Source organism: Rhinopithecus roxellana, chromosome 16 (assembly GCF_007565055.1).
Source record: "Rhinopithecus roxellana isolate Shanxi Qingling chromosome 16, ASM756505v1, whole genome shotgun sequence".
NCBI lineage: Eukaryota > Metazoa > Chordata > Mammalia > Primates > Cercopithecidae > Rhinopithecus > Rhinopithecus roxellana.
This window is the reverse complement of record NC_044564.1, coordinates 23,729,187-23,749,862: the sequence shown is the minus strand read 5'-3', so window position 1 is coordinate 23,749,862 and position 20,676 is coordinate 23,729,187. Positions and strand designations below refer to the sequence as shown.

General features: G+C 38.1%; 1 protein-coding gene across 3 annotated transcripts in view; it reads left to right on the top strand.

The window, feature by feature from the left end:
- Nucleotides 1–20,676, top strand: part of UNC13B (unc-13 homolog B) — a 229,891-nt gene that overhangs the window by 38,702 nt on the left and 170,513 nt on the right. For all 3 annotated transcript variants that reach the window (XM_010385830.2, XM_030920050.1, XM_030920052.1), the window contains exon 2: nucleotides 17,722–17,751. In XM_010385830.2, the coding sequence (XP_010384132.1) occupies nucleotides 17,722–17,751 (30 nt within the window). The remainder of the gene's footprint in view (nucleotides 1–17,721; nucleotides 17,752–20,676) is intronic.

Below are 20,676 nucleotides of genomic sequence, written 5' to 3'. Positions count from 1 at the left end.
CTCAAAAATAAAAATTAAAAAAAATTAGAAATTGAGGTGATATTCACATAACATACAATTAACTATTTGAAAGTGTGCAATTCAGTGGCTTTAGTATGTTCACAGTGTCGTGCAATTACTGTGTCTCTCTACTTCCAAAATTTTTTCATCCCAAGAAAAATACCCATACACATTAAATAATTGCTCCCTCTCCCTCTATCCCCTGGTAACCACCAATCTGTCTTCTGTCTCTATGGATTTTGCAGTTCTGGGTATATCATATAAAAGGTATCATATAATTTATGGTTCTTGTGACTGGCATTTTTCACTTAGCATAATGTTTTAGGGTTCATCCATATGGTGGTATGTATCAGTATGTCATTCTTTTTAACGGCTGAGTAATACCATAGCGTAGGCTGGGCGCGGCGCAGTGGCTTACACCTGTAATCCCAGCACTTTGGGAGGCCGAGGTGGGCAGATCATGAGGTCAAGAGATCAAGACCAGCCTGGCCAACATAGTGAAACCCCATCTCTACTAAAAGTGCAATAATTAGCCGGGTGTGGTGGTGCACTCCTGTAGTCCCATCTACTCGGGGGGCTGAAGCAGGGGAATCACTTGAACCCAGGAGGCGGAGTTTACAGTGAGCCAGGATTGTGCCACTGCGCTCCAGCCTGGGCAACAGAGTGAGACTCCTTCTCAAAAAAAAAAAAAAAAAAAAAAAAAATTATATATATAATTTTTTTTCTATGAACTCTGCAGAGAAGAAACTTTTTTTTTTTGGTGGAGATGGGGATCTCCCTGTGTTACCCAGGCTAGTCACAAACTCCTGGGCCCAAGTGATCCTCCTGCCTAGGCCACCCAAAGTGCTGGGATTACAGGTGTAAGCCACTATGTCTGGCCTCATTGGCCATTTGTATATCTTCTTTGGGGAAATATTTATTCAGATCCTTTGCCCATTTAAAAATTGGATTATTTGTGTTTTTATTGAATCGTATGAGTTCTTTATATATATGCTAGAAACAAAACTCTTATTAGATATATTATTTGCAAGCATTGTCTCCCATTCTGTGCTTTTCACTTTCTTAATAGTATCCTTTAAAGTGCAAAAGTTTTAATGTTGATGAAGCCTAATTTATCTACATATTTTTTCTTTTGTTGTTTGTGTCTTTGTCATTATAGCTAAGAAACCATTGCAAGAGTTTGTATACTTTCAGCTATTATAGTTAGGTCTTTGATACGTTTTTAAGTTAATTTTTGTATGTGATTTGAGGTTTTTGGTTTGCTTTTACAAAATGTATTATGCATTTTTACTTAAAATATGTCTTGGATATCTCTGTCAGCCCGTAGATAACTGTCGTTTTTAAGTCTGTGGATAAAATAGGGTGTCACTTTGCCAACTTGTAAACTCCCCTTTCTGGAACAATACTCCTGCCATCCCTGCTGTTTGTTCCTTATTCTGTTTTATTCCATTTTATAAATGTTTATTCCATTTTAATAAGGCACCCATCTAATTTTGAGATGAAATAATACCCTTCTTGGAACATTCAGTGACTCCTTGGAATTCATATAATAAAATGCAACTAGGGAAGGGGCACAATCTGAAATAGATCTGCCCTTTCATACTCTTTAGACTCTTACTCTGTGTATTAGTCTGTTCTCGTACTGCTATAAAGAAATACCTGAGACTGGGTAATAAAGAAAAGAGGTTTAATTGGCTCACAGTTCTGCAGGCTGTACAGGAAGCATGGTGGCACTTCTGCTTCTGGGGAAGCCCCAGGAAACTTACAATCATGGAAGGTGAAAGGGAAGCAGACACATCTTACATGGCAGGAGCAAGAGCAAGAGTCGGGAGGTGCTACACACTTTTAAAATAACCAGATTTCATAACTCCTCACTCACTTGCCATCACCAGAATGGCACCAAGGGGATGGTGCTAAAGGCTAAAGCTTCCATGAGAACTCTACCCCCATGATCCAGTCACCTCCCACCAGGCCCCACCTCCAACAATGGGGATTGCGATTAGACATGAGATTTGGGTGGGGACACAAATCCAAACCATATCACTGATAGTTTTCAAGGAATATTTTTGTTGCTTTTTGTTGACTTTCTAATTTATGATCCTTACTGACTTTACTACTTGGAATTCTCTCACAAAATCTGTTTCTCACTGTTTATCCACTTTGCAATTAATAAAAGTGTCGTATCTCACAAAATGATGAAAATTATCTATAACTTTCTCACTTAACAGTATGTCTCCCTGACATTATACTTTACTTTGTTTGTTTGTTTATTTGAGACGGAGTCTTGTTGCGTTACCCAGGCTGGAGTGCAGTGGTGTAAACTCGGCTCACTACAGTCTCCGCCTCACGGGTTCAAACGATTCTCCTGCCTCAGCCTCCCGAGTAGCTGGGATTATGGACATGTACCACCGCATCCGGCTAATTTTTGTATTTTTAGTAGAGACGGGGTTTTACCATGTTGGCCAAGCTGGTCTTGATCTCCTGACCTCAAGTGATCTGCCTGCCTCAGTCTCCCAAAGTGCTGGGATTACAGGCGTGAGCTACCGTGCCCAGCCTCCCTTCCACTTTAGTTATTATTATTATTTTCTAAATAGAGTCTTGCTCTGTCGCCCAGGTTGGAGTGCAGTGGTGTGATTTTGGCTCACTGCAGCCTCCACCTCCCAGATTCAAGCAATTCTCTTGCCTCAGCCTCAGAAACAGCTGGAGTTACAGGTATGCACCACCACACCCGGCTAATTTTTGCATTTTTAGTAGAGATGGGGTTTCACCATGTTGGCCCAGCTGGTCTTGAACTCCTGACTTCAAGTGATCCACCTACCTCAGTCTTCCAAAGTGCTGGGGTTTTAGGCATGGGCCACATGCCCCGCCAAATGAGGAATCTTGAGAAAACTTGGCAATGATATAGTTCTATACATGGCTGCTGTTTTTATTCCCTTTTCTACCCGCTTCTTTTCCCTACATCATTCTTCATTCTATTTCCATTTTACATGACAAATTTTATTACTTATTTAATTATTCCCAGACTGACATTTGAGCTAACAGTAAGAAAACCTTATTTTTAGTGTTATCTTTCCCTTCTAGTGGACTAATACTTTCCTTAGGTACCTTACCCTTCCTTTAAGCACACAGCAATAAGAACAGTTTTCTCAGCCAGTCATGGTGGCTTATGCCTGTAATCTCACCACTTTGGGAGGCCAAGGTGGGTGGATCGCTTGAGCCCAGGAGTTCAAGAACAGCTTGGGCAACAAAGTAAGACTCAGTTGCTTAAAACAAAAAAAATTTTTTTTTTTTCCTCTAGAAAGCATTTGGCTACCTTATGCATTTCAGGAACAAGTACTTCCTAATAAACATTTAAAATTGACCTTATTCCATATTTTGAGCAATTGATTTTATATCCATGCACACTTGCTTACCTTTTCCTCAACTCGATTTGTATATAGTTTCTTGTCCAGTATAGTTTTCACTAGCTACATGTGGGTATTTAAATGTAAATTAGTTAAAATTAAATGAATTTAAAAATTCATTTTCTCAGTTACACTAGCCACATTTCACATACTCATTAGCCACATAAATCTGGTGGGTACTACAGTTGACAGTGCAGACACAGAATTCCTTCATCATCGCAGAAAGTTTTATTTACTGGCACTGCTACACTGTTTGACTTATTCCTACTCGTGGGGCTGACATTTGAAATTATTGTAAACCATTCCCTGTTTTATAAACTTACCTTTTTTTTTTTTTTTTTTTTGAGACAGAGTCTTACTCTGTCACCCAGTCTGGAGTGTAGTGGCACGATCTCAGCTCACTGCAGCCTCTGCCTCCTGGGTTCAAGCGATTATCATCCTTAGCCTCTCGAGTAGCTGGGACTACAGGCATGTGCCACCATGCCCGGCTAATTTTTGTATTTTCAGTAGAGATGGGGTTTTACCATGTTGGCCAGGCTGGTGTTGAACTCCTGACGTCAAGTGATCTGCCCACACTGGCCTCCCAAAGCGCTGGGATTACAGGTGTGAACCACTGCGTCTGGCGTATAAACTTAACCTTTAATGGACTCTTGTTAGTGGTCATTGTTGCAGAAATCTTGCAATGCTCCATAGAAGTGTTTTGTTTGTTTGTTTGTTTGTTTTAAAGAGATGGAGTCTCTCTATGTTGCTTAGGCTGTACTGACTCCTGGGCTCAATGAATCCTCCTGCCTCAGCCTTCCAAGTAGCTGGGACTACAGGAGTGCAATACTGTGCTTGGGAGAAGTTTTAAAATTGTTTTTGGCAGTTTTGTGTGGCAAATACAAAAGTCATTTTAAGCTGAAATATTTTAAGTCAGCATCCTATTTATGTTTTAAACACATAATATATTCACATGATAATTTTAAGCAAAAATAAAGGATATACAGTGAAAAGTAAATCTTCTCATGTCTTCCTCTCAGTTGTCCTTGGAGAGAGGCATGTACTGAAACAAGGTTCTTTATATGTTCTTCTAGAGTTTTTATCTTATAAGCATATGTGTGCCTGTCTTCACTTTGGAAAATGTAAGTAGTAGCATTCTATGCACACCTTTTATCGTGTGTGTGTGTGTCAGGTCTTAAGTCTGTATGATTTGTGTTTTCACATTAATGTATTTTGGAAATTATTCCATGTGGGTACCCGTAAATCTGCCTTATTTTTATTGCATAATATGTCATTATGTAGGTGTGTTTTAACTTACCTAATCATCTTCTATTGAATATTTAGGCTGATTCTAACATTTTACTATTGCCAAATAGATTACAATGAGTATCTTTATTTTTTGCAAATGTGCAAGGATAGCAATGTGAGTAGTACTGGGAGAGCACAGGTCAGTGCTTTTTAGGACTTTTGATAGATTCTGCCAAATTGCCCTCCCTAGAGACTGTTCCAAATTACACGTTTACCTGCAGTGTATGAGAATGTCTGTTTTTCTGTCCCTCATCATTACAGCTTATCATAAAACTCATTGTAGAGCAGCATTATTAAAGATTGTAATAAAAAGTTTATTTTATTAAATTTTGGCTGGGTGTGGTAGTGCATGTCTGAAGTCCCAGCTACTCCAGAGGCTGAGGTGGAAGGATGGCTTGAGCCTGGGAGGTTGAGGCTGCACTATGCTGCCCAGGCTGGCCTTGAACTCCTGGGCTCAAGTGATCCTTCTGCCTTGGCCTCTCAAAGTGTGGGGATTACAGGCATCAGTCACTGTACCCAGCCAGTAATGTACTTTCTATAATGGAAATAAATTAAGAGCTTTGAGTATAGCTATACTGAGTTACAACCTTATCTATATACTTTGGATAAAAATATCTGAGCTAACATGTACTAAAAAACCTGAGCTTAGTTGGAAGACTGCTTCACTTTTGCATGAAGTTAGACCCTAAGGTAATCAGAGCAATCTATAAGAATAACTTTTCTATGCATTAGTAATAAGTTGTCACAAAAAGTAAGAGAAAAAAAATATCCCATCCACAGTAGCACAGAAGTATAAAATATCTAAGAATAGGCCGGGCATGCTGGCTCACGCCTGTAATCCCAGCATTTTGGGAGGCGGAGGCTAGCGGATCACTTGAGGCTAGGAGTTGGAGACTAGCCTGGCCAACATGGCGAAAACCTGTCTCCACTGAAAATACAAAAATTATTTTTAATTTTTTGTGTGTGCCTGTAGTCCCAGCCACTTAGGAGGCTGAGGCATAAAAATCGCTTCAACCCAGGAGGTGGAGATTGCAGTGAGCTGAGATTGTGCCACTGCACTCCATCCTGGGTGACACAGTGAGACTTTGTCTCAAAAAAATAAAATAGTTAAGAATAAAGCCACGTGAGATATGAAAGCATGAAAAGCAGAATATTATAAACTACATGACCTCAAATCCTTGTACTGCAAAAGCTTAGGGATACTGACCAAATATAATAAATATCCCATTAAGGATATAATTTAGCTCCCAAGGAAGTAAGACAACTCTCCCGTGGGCTAAAATGGAAAAGAATTAAAGAACTAATGCTTTAAGAACATGGGAGATGGTGGAGGAGCAGTTGTTAATGACCTGTTACTCCTAGTGGAATAGCCTCCCACCCCCTAATAAATAGCCCAGCTAATTTATGCCGTTACACCTAGATTTGAGTTCCAGACCTTGAGCTGTGGGACCTTGGGCAAGGCCTCTTTGAATTCCAGGTTTCTCACCTGCAAAATGGGGAAATGATAGTACCCACCTTTTCTAGTGGCTGTATAGGTTAAGTTAAATGGAAATAACACACTATATATTGAGTGCTGTGTTCCAGGGCAGTGCCCTAAGTGGTATGTATAAATTCACTTCTCTTCATAAGGTGGACTGAATTGTGATGCCCTCCACCATATCCCTATGTTGAAGCCCCAGCTCCCAATATGATGGTATTTGTAGATGAGGCCTTTTGGAGGTCATTTGGTTTAGATGAGGTCATGAGGGTAGGGCCTTCGTGATGGGGTTAGTACCCTTATAAGAACAGCACCAGGCCTTTTGTCTGCTTTCCCTGTCTCCCCTGCATCTGGTATCGGGAGACAGAGGGCAGCCAGCTGCAAGCCAGGAAGTATGAGCCCTTACTGTGGGACAAAATGGGCTGGCATCTTGATCTCGGACTTTACAGCCCCCAGAACTGTGAGAAGTAAATTCTTGTTGTTTAAGCCATTCAATCTATGGTGTCTTATTAAGGCAGCCTGACCTAATACATAAGGCAGCAAAGACATTCTTACCGTAAAGACATAGGTTATAATGGCTTCCTGGTGACAAGAGACAAATTGATGAGTCAGATAGCTGAAAATAAGATCCTTGTTTCCATAAAGCTGGGATTCTCAAAGGATCATATGCTCAGTTAAAGCCTGGCCTAGAAAATATTCACGGGAAGATGAAAAGCAAGTTTATTCATCGTAGTCTGAGTTCTAGGTGGATGGGGGAAAAAATGTCTGACTTGAGTATTCACAACCATAGACTTGTGCTCATGAAAGTCTGAGATTGATATTTGTTTGATTTACATGGCTCAGCAATCCCTAAGCCAAGAAGCTACCCCAAAAAGACAGTCCAAAGCTAGAAAACAACTTTGGGCCACACTCTCACATCAGGTTACACAAATTTCTGTGGATAGAGCTATACTTTATATGAGTTCATAATGCAAAATTATAAAACCTACAAAAAAAAAAATCAACCAGAGTGCCATGGTACATGACATAGAACATAATCAGACCTTCATTAACTGGTGATAGCTGGCTGCATATAAATCAAAATGAGTATGAAATGATTATAGACGTTTAAAAAGGAATCGAAAAAGTAAGGATACTATATTTAGAAAAAAGACCAGCTGGACACGGTGGCTGACGCATATAATCTCAGCACTTTGGGAGGTGGAGATGGGTGAATCACCTGAGGTCAGGAGTTCGTGACCAGCCTGACCAACACAATAAAACCCCCTTTCTTCTAAAAATACAAAAATTAACTGGGCGTGGTGGTGCATGCCTGTAATCCCAGCTACTGAGGAGGCTGAGGCAGGAGAATCACTTGAACCCAGGAGGCAGAGGTTGCAGTGAGTAGAGATCGTACCACTGTACTCCAGCCTAGGCAACAGAACAAAACTCTGTCTCAAAACAAATAAACAAACAACAGAACAAAACAAAAAAAAAAACTAGGTATATTTGGAAAAGAACCAAAAAGAAAAAATACTAATAGAAAAAATTTCATTAAAGTTAAAAACTCAAGGGAAAAGTTAAACAAGTTAAGAGTATTACTGAATTTTTGAATGTATACTAGAAAGAAATTGCCCATTATGTAACAGAGGGAGAAAGAGAGAGGCTGAGTGACATTGCAGATAAAATGAGAAAGTCCAACATAGTTAATAGAAGTTCTTTAGGGAGAGAAAAAGGAGAAGAGAGGAGAGGCAATATTTAATGAGAAATGGCTAAACTTCATAAAGTTAACTAGAAGAAAAGACAGATTATCCACAAAGGAATTGTATTTAAGACAGATTGATTTAAGACTGTAAAAGTAAAAATAGAGATCCTGAGAGAAATTACTCTCTATCTAGAAATTTTTTACTAGCTAAATTATTCAAAATTGAAAGTAAAATAGACATTTCGGACAAAAATGTGAGAATGTAAGCTCAATGATGAAAGGGATTTTTGTTTCTCCACTGCTCTATCTCTAGTAACTTGAACAATCCTTGACACATAGTAGGCATTTAGTAAGTATTTGTTGAAGAAGTGAAAAATTGAACAGTCTATCACACTTGCTTCTGGAAGAGGGAAATTGAAATGAGAAGGAAGGATTGAGATACAAGAAAGACTATTGAGTAAAACAATTGTTAAACACGAGTAAATGTAAGTAAATATACTTTAGTGGTGGCTCATGCTTATCATCCCAACACTTTGGAAGGCTGGGGTGGGAGGATGGCTTGAGATCAAGAGTTTGAGACCAGCGTGGGCAACATAGTGAGACCCTGTTTCTACAAAAAATTTTAAAAGTTAGCTAGGTGTGATGGCACACGCCTATAATCCCAGCTACTGGGGAGTCTGAGGTGGGAGGATTATTTGAGCCCAGGAGGTCAAGACTGCAGTTAGCCGTGATCTCACCACTGTACTCCAGCCTGGGTGACAGTGTGAGACTGTCTCAAAAACAAACCAAAAATAAATAAATATACTTTATAAAACTACTATAATTTTAATTATGTCTAATATATTACAGTTTTACAAGCAAGATGAAAATAAAGTTCCTGACAACAATAGGATGTAAAGCAGAAAGTAGAGATTGTAGTTAAAGTAGTCTAAGGTTGTGTTTTTTTTTTCTGGGAAGAATTTAGAGATGTGGTTTAGTTAAAATTCAGATGTAATAATTTCAAGGGTAGGGTTTTTATTTTCTGGACTATGACAAGCTAGTTTTCTGAGGAGACTATTCTCATTCTAGTACACCTGAATATACTATTGACAGGGACAAAATGAAACAATTTTTTTCCTACATAGTTGAATTCTTGGAAGGCCAGAAACCGTAAGAAAACAGATGAGCAGGTGCTAAAGCCAGCATTTGCCTGTTAGCATCTTCTGATTCCTGGTGTCTGTGAGCCTGAGTTTTAATAGTAATAGAGGGAACTTTACCTAACTTATTTTATGATGATAGTAATTTAATATTACTATCACCAGACAATAATGTTTTTGTAAAGAAATACTAAGGCCATTTTCAAGCCTAAATAAAGGACCAAAAGTCTTAAAGACATTGTTAAAATGTATCTAGCTTTATATAAACCAATAATACAACATTATCAAGTTAAGTTGATTTTAGGAATAAAAGAGTGGTTTATCATCTGAAAATCTGTTAATGCATCTGTTAATCATCTAAAATCCGTAACATTAACAGACTAAAGAGGAAACATCCTGGGATCATCTCAACAGATGCAGAAAAAGCATTTGATAAAATTCAGTCAGCATTCATGATAAAAATTCATAGTAAATTCAAAAGGGAGCTTTCTTTTCTCAGGTAATATGCCTGCCTCGGCCTCCCAAAGTGCTGGGATTATAGGTATGAGCCACTGTGCCCAGCCAGTATTCGTGTTTATTTTTCATAGAGTCAGGGAACTGAGTGAGAATCAAAATCTGGAGGAGAGTTTAGATTTTTCTTCATGGTTAAATTAAAAAAATTCTATAGAACAAATATATTTAGTGTGTGTTAGGCTGATGGCCTTAGATTTCCGTACACTCGACATTGGGGAGAAACCTCATTGGCAATGGAGTGGCTGGTGGTACCAGATGGGGGTCCCTTCTTTGGTCCCTTGAGTGCACAGCCTTTGCCCTGGTTGTTCCCTGCTTTCACCGTTAGGAGAAGCCACTTGACTCATGGCTGGCAGATAGCACACCAGTTTCAGTACCTTGCTACATTTGTAGAAAACCAGTGTATAAACAGTAAGGTATAGACAAAAATGGTTTTCTAACAGTGGGTATTTGAATATTAAGATGTGGTAAATTAGCCAGGTGTGGTGTCATACACCTGTGGTCCTAGCTACTTGGGAGGCTAAGGCGGGAGGATTGCTTGAACCCTGGAGGTCAAGGCTGCAGTGAGCCATGATTGTACCAGTGCATGCCAGCCTGGGTGACAGAGCAAGACCCTGTCTCCAAAAAAAAAAAAAAAAAAAAAAGTGAAGACATTGTTTTCTTTACATTTTCAAACTTATAAAAAAGAACAGGCTGGGCGTGGTGGCTCAAGCCTGTAATCCCAGCACTTTGGGAGGCCGAGATGGGTGGATCACGAGGTCAGGAGATCGAGACCATCCTGGCTAACATGGTGAAACCCCGTCTCTACTAAAAATACAAACAATTAGCCGGGCGAGGTGGCGGCGCCTGTAGTCCCAGCTACTCGGGAGGCTGAGGCAGGAGAATGGCGTGAACCCGGGAGGCGGAGCTTGCAGTGAGCTGAGATCCGGCCACCGCACTCCAGCCTGGGCGACAGAGCAAGACTCCGTCTCAAAAAAAAAAAAAAGAAAAAAGAACAGAGAATAATATATTGCATACTCATGTACTTGCCACCTTGATTTAACAAATGTTAATGATTTGTTACATTAATCAAGATTTTAAAAAATAGTGTATGGTGGATAAAGTTGAAATTTTCTTTATTGTCTCAATCTCTCCCAAGTTGTAGTCACTCTCAAAGTTGGTGTGCATTCCTTCCTTTTAGGATTATTATTATTCTAAAATGTGTGTATATGTCTATTTGTCTATCGTGCAGATATTTATTCTCTTATTTTTTTGAATGTTTTAAAGCTTTAGTGTCACATTTAGATATTTAATCCATTTATAATTCATAATTGTGTTAGTATGAGGTAAGGGCTTAATTTTGTCTTTTTGTATGAATAACTCATCATTACTAGTTTTGTCTTTAGCAGAGTTTGTTTATGCAGGTATAAGCAAATTTGAATATATATTTTTATTCGTTCTCCCCTTATTTTGTATTCTTTAATTTTTAATTTTAGGGTACATAATACTTGTATATACTTATAGGGTACATGAGATATTTTGATAAAGGCATACAGTGCTTAATCATATCAGGGTAAATGGGGTATCTATCACCTCAACCATTTATCCTTTATTTGTTTAACAATCTAATTATATAGTTTTAGTTATTTTAAAATGTACAATAAATTATTATTGACTGTAGTCCCCGTGTTATGCTATCACATACTAGATCTTATTTATTCTAACTATATTTTTATACCCATTAATCATCCCTACTTCCCCCCCAACTACTCTTTCCAGTAGCTTCTGTTATCGGTAGTTCTGCTGTTTCCATGAGTTCAATAGTTTTAATTTTTAGTTCCCACAAATAAGCGAGAACATGTGAAGTTTGTCTTTCTGTGCCTGGTGTAGTTCACATACCACAATGACCTCCAGTTCCATCCATGTTGTTGCAAGTGACAGGATGTCGTTCTTTTTTATGGCTGAATAGTACTCCATTGTGTATATATAGCACATTTTTGTTATGATGAACACTTAAGTTGCTTCCAAATCTTGGCTATTGTTAAATGATGCTTCAGTAAACGCGGGAGTGCAGATTTACTGATTTCCTTTTTTGGGGTATATACCTAGCATTGGTATTGCTGGATCATATGGTAGGTCTATTTTTAGTCTTTTGAGAAACCTCCAACTGTTCTCTATAGTGGCTCTAATAATTATCTTCCTACCAACTGTGTACAGGGGTTCCCTTTCTTCACATCTTTGCCAGCATTTCTTATTGCTTGTCTTTTGGGTAAAAGCCATTTTAACTGGGGTGAGATGATACCTCATTGTAGTTTTGATTTGCATTTCACTGATGATCATTGATGTTTAACACCTTTTCATGTACTTGTTTGCCATTTGTGTGTCTGTCTTTTAAATTTTTATTTATTTATTTATTTATTTTGAGACACAATCTTACTCTGTCACCCAGGCTGGAGTGCAGTGGAGCAAATTCAACTCACTGCAACCTCTGCCTCCCAGTCTCAAGTGATCCTCCCATCTCAACCTCCTGAGTAGCTGGGACCACAGGTGCGTGCCACTTCATCCGGCTAATTTTGTGTATTTTTGGTAGAGACGAGGTTTCACCACGTTGCCCAGGCTGGTCTGGAATTCCTGAGCTCAAGCAATCCACCTTCCTCGGCCTCTCATAGTGCTGGGATTACAGGCATGAGCCACCATGCCTGGCCTGTCCATCTTGTTTTGAGAAATATCTATTCAGGTCTTTTGCCTGTTTTTAAATTGGATTATTAGATTTTTTTCCTATTGACTTGTTTGAGCTCCTTATATATTCTGGTTATTAATCACTTGTCAGAAGAATAGTTTGCAGATTACTTTTTCCCATTCTGTTGGTTGTTTCTTCACTTTGTTGATTGTTTCCTTTGCTGTGCTGAAGATATTTAACTTGATGTGATCCCATTAGTCCATTTTTGTTTTGATTGTCATGGGGTATTCAGATCATAGCACATTTAAATCATAGCACTAGTTTGTACAATTTTTTTTCTTTTAAACTTCATGCATTTTGCATACAATTTAAGAAATCTAACCCAGGGTCACTAAGGTTTTCTCCTATGTTTTCTTTCAGATATTTGATAGTTGTATCTCTCACATTTAGTTCTATTCCTATTCCTCATTTCAAGTTTTGCATATTGTGTACAGTAAGGATAAAATAAGCAAATATGTATATGTACTTGCATATGAATATCAAATTTTTCAGTACCATTGTTAAAAAGATTATCTTTTCCCTCAATTGAATTGCCTTGGCAATTTTGTTGAAAATCAGTTGACCTATATGTGTGTGGGTCTGTTTCTGAACTTTCTATTTTCTTCCATTGATCATTATGTCTTTTTATGCCACTGCCACACTGTCTTGATTCCTGTATCTTTATAATATAACTTGAGATCAGGTAATATAATTACTGCAACACCCTTTTTCCCCCAAAATGTTTTTTGGCTCTTCTGTTCCTTTGCGTTTTCATATAAATTTTAAAACCAGCTTGTCAGTATCTAAAAAAAAAGTCTGCTAGAATTTTGATTGGGTTTGTCTTGAATATGTAGATTAATATGGGGAGAATTGTCATTTTAACAATAGTTAGTCTTCCAAACATTGACCATGGTATATCTCTTCATTTAGTTAGTTCTTTGATTTCTCTCCTCAGTGTTTGTAGTTTTTAACTGACAGGCCTTACATTTCTTCTGTTAAATCTATTCCAATAATTTAATATTTTGGGGGGATGCTGTTGTAGATAGGATTTTTTAAACGGGAATAAATACATATAAATGTTATTATTACATGCACATGTGTGCATGGGAGTCAAGCAAGATATAAATACTCAGAGAAGGATAAGATGGTTCATGCTTCTATACCATCTTTTGGGGGCCAGATGGGAAGGCCATTTTTTGGATACATAATAACTGTACATATTTATGAGGTACATGTGATATTTCTGTACCTGCATACAATGTATAATGCTCAACCCAGGGTATTTAGGATATCCATCACCTAAAATATTTATCACTTCTTTGTGTTGGGAACATTTCAAATCTTTTCTTCTAGCTATTTTGAAATATGCAAATTATTGATAACTATAATCACCCCTGTCACTGATCACACACTACAACGTATTCCTTCAATATGACTGTACGCATTAACCAACCTCTCTTTACCGCCCTTCTCCCCCTTCCCAGCATCTGGTAGCCATCATTCTACTCTCTGCCTCTAGGAGATCGCCTTTATTTTAGCTCTCACATGAGTGAGAACATGCAAAATTTGTCTTTCTGTGCCTAGCTTATTTCACTTAACATGATGCTGTCCAGTTCCATCCATGTTGCTGCAAATGACAGGGTTTCATTCTTTTTTTAATGGTTGGATAGTATTCCATTGTGTGTATATACCAAATTTTCTTCATTCATTTGTTGATTGACACTTAGGTTGATTCTATATCTTGGCTATCATGAATAGTGCTGCAGTAAACATGGGGATGCTAATATCCCTTTGATATACTGACATCCTTTCCTTTGGATAAATACCCAGTAATGGGATTGCTGGATCATGTGGTAGTTCTGTTTTTAGTTTTTTTTGGGAAACCTCCATACTGGTTTCCATAAGGGCTGTACTAATTTACATTCCTGTCCACAGTGTATGTGAGTTCTCTTTTCTCGCCATCCATGCCAGCATATGTTACATGTTGTGGTTTTGGTGATAGCCATTCTAACTGGGGTGAGATGATAGCTCACTGTGGTTTTGATTTCAATTTTCCTGATGATTAGTGCTCTGAGCATTTTTTTCATATACATGTCGGCCATTCTTTTGAGAAATGTCTGTTCAGATCCTTTGTCCACTTTTTAATGGGATTTTTTTTTTTTTTTTGCTCTTGATTTGAGTTCCTTATATATTCTGGATATTAGTCCCTTGTTGGATGAATAGTTTGTAAATATTGTCTCCCATTCTGTAGGTTGTCTCTTTATTGATTGTTACTTTTGCTGTGCAAAGGCTTTTTCGTTTTATAGGGTCCCATTTGTCTATTTTTATTTATTTCTATGCATTTGAAGTCTTAGCTATAAAATCTTTGCCGAGACTAATGTCCTGAAGTGTTTCCCTTATGTTTTCTTCTAGTAGTTTTAATGTTTTGGGTCTTATGTTTAACTCTCGAATTCATTTTGAGTTGATTTTTGTGATAGGTGCCCAGTTTCATTCTTCTGTAATATGGATATTCAGTTTTCCTAACACCATTTATTGCAGATACTATTCTTCTGTGTTTTTCTGGTACTTTTGTTGAAAAATCGATTGGCTGTAAATACATGGATTTATTTCTGGGTTCTCTATTCTATTCCATTGGCTTGTGTCTCAGTTTTTATACCAGTAGTAACCTGTTTTGGTTACTATAGCTTTATGGTGTATTTTGAAGTCAGTTAGCATGACTTCAGCTTTGTCCATTTTACTCAGCATTGCTTTGGCTATCCAGGGTCTTTTGTGGTTTATATGAATTTTAGGATTGTTGTTTCTATTTACGTGAAGAATAGCATTGGTATTTTGATAGGGATTGCATTTAATCTGTAGATTGCTTTGGGTAATACAGTCATTTTAACAATATTCTTAGAACCTATTTGCATAGTATGTTTTTCCATTTGTTTGTGTTCTCTTCAATTTCTCTCATCAGTGTTTTGTCATTTTTGTTGTAGAGGTCTTTCACCCTTGGTTAAATTTATTCCCAGGTATTGAATCTTTTTTGTAACAATTGTAAATGTGATTACTTTTTTGATTTATTTTTCAGCTAGTTTATTATTACTGATTTTTGTAGTTGATTTTGTATTCTTCAACTTTACTGAATTTATTGATCAGATCTAAGAGTTAAAAACACACAGTGGAGTCTTTAGGTTTTTCTATATACAAGATCATGTCATGTGCAAAGAGGGACAATTTGGCTTCCTCTTTTCCAGTGTGGTTGCCTTGGATTTCTTTCTCTTGCCTGATTGCTTTGGCTAGGACTCCCAGTACTAAGTTGAATGAGAGTTGTGAAAGTGGGGCACTGTCTACTAAGCCAGACAGTGGCGGAACAAAAAAAAAAAATAAAACTACAGGCAAATACTCCTGATAAACACAGATGCGAAAATCATCAACAAAATACTAGCAAACCAAATCAGGTAATATATCAAAAAGATAATATACCATGATCAAGTGGGATTTATCCCAGGGATGCAATGATGGTCCCACATATGCAAATCAATAAATACAATACATCACCTCAACAGAATGAAGGACAAAAACTGTAAGATCATCTCAATAGACATAGAAAAGGCATTTGATAAAATTCAGCATCCCTTCATCATAAAAAAAAGAAACTCTCAAAAAATTACACATTAAAGGAATATACCTCAACATAGTAAAGATCATATGTGATAAACCCATAGCTTACATCCTCCTGAATGGGGAAAAGCTGAAAGCCTTTCCTCTAAGAACTGGAAAAAGACAAGAAGAACCCATGTTTCTTGTGTTCTTGTTTTTTGTTGTTGTTGTTTTGAGACAAGTCTCACTCTGTCACCCAGGCTGGAGTGCAGTGGTGCTATCTCAGCTCACTTCAACCTCTGCCTCCCGGGCTCAAGCGAGTCTCCCACCGCAGCCTCCCAAGTAGCTAGGATGACAGGCATGCGCCATTACACCCAGCTAAGTTTTGTGTTTTTAGTAGAGATGAGGTTTCCCATGTTGGCCAGGCTGGTCTTGAACTCCTTAAGTGATCCACCCACCTTGGCCTCCCAAAGTGCTGGGATTACAGGTGTGAGCCACCATACCCGGCTGAATGTTTCTTTTCTTCTTACATTGATATGTGTGTATGTGTTGTAACAATTCCTTCTTTTAATGTTATGGATTGGCTTTTTTAGGGAAAGACTTTTTTTTTTTTTTCTGTAGATGTATCTATATTGTTGCTGGGGGAAGGTGCTTTGGCTTTGATTCTGGATGGGTGCAGTAGTGTAGTCTTCATATGATTTCTTCACTTTTATTCAGACTAGTTTCCTGGCTCTTCAGTGGTGTAGGCTGCAATTGTTAGTGGAGGCTGTGACAAGACTTTGCTGGGGACTGATATGCCAGATGGGCTGGTCCTCTGAAATCAGTAGTAGCAGTGGCATTCTAGGAATGCCAGTCTTTGGGCTCCCTTGGGCCTCCAGGTGGTATGCTTGGGTGCTGGCAGTGCCAGTGGCTGACCAAGTGGATGGGTCCTTGGATCCCCTGGGTGACGTGTGAGGAGTTGATGGTGGTAGCAGTGGTGTGTCAGTCCTTGCACCACTCAGCAGCATGTGTGGCTTTTAGTGGTGGCAGCAGGCTTGATAGGCTAATCTCTAGACCTCCAGGTGGCATGCAGTGATGGGTGGCACTGGTGGCAGGATAGGCTAGGTTTTGCTCTGGAGAACTGTCCTGCAGACTGTAGAATGTTTACTAGCATCCCTATTCTTTAGCTAGTAAATGCCAGTAACATCACGTGGGAACTTGTTAGAAATACAGTTTCACAGGTCCTGCTGCACTCCACTGAGTCTAGAAACCAAGGCGATGTGGCCCAGCATTCTGTGCTTTAACAGCCCTCAGGTGATTCTAATGTATGCTCAAGCTTGAAATTCCACTGCCTTGGTAGATTGCAAGGTTCCCCCTGCCCCAGAAAGAACCTGTGTTAGTCAAGGTTCTCTAAAGGGACGGAACTGTGTGTGTATGAAGGAGAGTTTTTTTTTAGGAGAATTGACTCATATCATCACAAGGTGTCCCACACTAGGCCATCTGCAAACCCAGGAGCCAAGAAGCCAGTCCGAGTTCCAAAACCTCAAAAGTAGGGAAGCCGACAGTGCAGCCTTCAGTCTGTGGTCAAAGGCCTGAGAGCCCCTGGCAAAGCACAGGTGTAAGGTGATGGGTTTTAAATAAGGAACATTTGTAACTTAAACCTTCAGAAGATACCTCACATGAAACTGGCTGCCTCCACAGGAGTAACTTAGATCTCTCCACCTTGTTGTCAGGAACCTGGAACAGAGATTTTTGCATTGGATATGAGATTAGATAGACTTTTAAGGGCTCGTCTGACTCTTTGCCTTTCAAGTTTTAATCAGAAGTCTCAGCTTTTTTTCTCCAGTTTTAGATTTAACAATCTAAACCTAACTTGAACATTGATACATAGTGCCTAATAAATGTTGCTTAAGTAAAATGAACTTGGAAACATTCTTCATGGTATCCTCTTTTTTCTCTTGCAGTTAAAAGGGCCAAATTCCAGGGTTCACCAGGTAAGGCCAGCCTTCTATTATGTGTTTTCCTCTTGTATTTGCTGTTATTTCAAAGCAATTTTAAAAAGTTATTAATTCATTGATCAAAATCAGTAATTTAATTCATTACTTCACTAAATTAATTCATGAAATCATTAATCTAGTGAAAAATTAGTTTTCTTACCTCTTGGCTAACCCAATTCTACTTCTCAATAATAATTATATATTTAGAGGTTTTGATATACCTTTTCTGACTTTTTCTCAGAAAAAAATCTGAAATAGTATAAAAGGATAAATATTGACAATTAGTGGAAAAAAATTTTTTTTATACTTTAAGTTCTAGGGTACATGTGCACAACGTGCAGGTTTGTTACATAGTTATACATGTGCCATGTTGGTTTGCTGCACCCATTAACTCGTCATTTACATTAGATATTTCTCCTAATGCTATCCCTCCCCCAGCCCACCACCCCACGACAGGCCCTGATGTGTAATGGATAAATATTGAAATATCAGTGTGTCATGTCTTGCAGTTCATGAACCTGTTTCAGCTTGAGAGTGTGTGTATATGTATCTATTGGGTCATATAAAATTTAAAATATACAAATAGACCATGTGAAACATATCTTATGCAACCTGCTTTTCCCCCCCAGCAACACATCATGAAAGAGTGTGTGTGTGTGTATGTATGTGTGTGTCTGGCTCATTCTTTTAAGGTACTGTACAGAATTTTGTTGTAGATTTGTACCCTGATTAATAGGTCCCTGATTGATTAATACTTGATTAATATTTAGGTTCCCAACTTTTTGCCATTATAAAGAATAAATGTTCATGTGCACTTCTCATTGCTTGCTTTTGCAAATGTGTCTGTGTACTAGATTCAGAAGTAGAATTGCTGGGTCAAAAGTATATATATATATTTTTAAAATTTGATAACTCCTGCCAACTTTTTCTTCTGCAAGTTTTTACTATACATACTGAGACCAAAAGTTTATGAATATTTATTTTCCCAAATCCTTATCAATATTTGATATGAAACTTTAAAATCTTTGTCCGTCTGAAGATTAAAAATGGTATTTCCTTATTTTAATATACATTTCCTCAATTTTGATTGTCACATTAGGAAGATTTCCTCTGGTTACTGCTGGGGAAGAAGGGAGGGGAGCTGGAGGATTACTGGAAATATGTGAATATGCTTGAGAACCCAGGAAAACCTGAAAAACTGGACCTTGGGTACAACAGTAATGAAAGCAGTTTCTGAGCAGTTTCTTGTTTTAAAGGTTGTTATCTTTCTCTGTCTGCTGGCTCTTTTTTTCTGAGAATCTGCTCTGTTGTTTCTCTCCCAGCTGGTTGTCTATGCTTACCCATCTTGCACCCATAATAGCTGCCTCAATGGAATTTATACCTCTTCCTTCTAGCTTCAGCACCAACCACCAGTTGTCAATATTTATCCTTTTACCCTGTATAATATCTTTTGAGAGGGAATCAGGTTTGTTTCAGCTTTTGGCCAGCTCATGGATTGGCTGCTCTTGGGTTATTTACTCTTGGTCTGGTCAGCTATGTGTGATTGGATGTTGGGGTGGAGTACAAAGTAATGTGATATAAAACATAGCTCAGTGGCCTACTGCACTACCACTACTAGATATGGATGGAGATTCTCCTTGTATAGGCTTTTATCCTCATATACCTTTAATATAATTGTAAATTTTCCATGTTGATAAGTATAAAACTACACCATTTTAAATGATATTTAAAAGAAAGATTTACCTTCAGCTGAAAGTGTGTAATGGGTCCCATTTTCTTATATTTTCTGTAACATTAGGTAATCATGTTAAGCAATATTTGCCAATTCGATGAGTCAAAGTGATAGTTTGCTATTTTTTTCATTGTATAAAATTAGGATTAATTTCTTACATAGAAAAGCAAACCCTCAATTCAGTGCCCCTAATCATGGCTGATGTGGATGTAGTGAGGCGAGTGCCAAATGTGCTGTAGTAAGAATTAGGTGAGATGCCTGAGTCTGAAGTTTCAGGCCACCACCTTTGTTTAGTAATCAACTTGTTTAGTACTCAACTCTCAGGTTAGAGAATTTCCTTTTCTCAACTCTGATAATATTTCTTTTTTTGATTGGGCGCGGTGGCTCATCCTTGTAATCCCAGCACTTTTGGAGGCTGAGATGGGTAGATCACTTGAGGTCAGGCATTCAAGACCAGCCTGGCCAACGTGGTGAAACCTTGTCTCTACAAAAAATACAAAAGTTAGCTGGGCATGGTGGCGCACACCTATAATCCCAGCTATTTGGGTAGCTGAGGCATAAGAATTGCTTGAACCTGGTAGGTGGAGGTTGCAGTGAGCCAAGATCATGCCACTGCACTCCAGTTTGGGTGACACAGCAAGACTCTGTCTCCAAAAAAAAAAAAAAGATTTCTTTTTATGTAATTTGTGCTTTAGGCCAAACTGAATAGATCGAGATTGAAATCTAATTTCTTTGTGAAGATTTTTCCTTAATTTTTGTCCTTATTGACAGCTCTGCAGTTCTTTATCACTTTTTTCTTTTTTCCTTCTGGTACTTATCTCTTTCTACATTTTATTAAATTTATGTACCTTATCTTTCCTAGCAGATCAATTAGATTTGGATTTTTCCCCCCAGACGGCAAGTAGGCTATATAATTAACTTAGTAGGTTAGGATTAACATTGTAATAGATTAAATAAATTAGAATAGGAAATATCAATGTATCATATCTTGGCATTCATGAATCTTTCAGTTTGAGTGTGTGTGTATGCATATCTGTTGGGTCATACATAAAATTTCTTAAAATTTAAAAAACAGCATTTTAGATTATGCTCTTGAAGATAGTATGTAGTTTTATAATTTTGGCAACTCTACTGTGTCTTGAATGAAGCTATATTATATAATATATAGCTTAATTTTTTCCTGCACATGT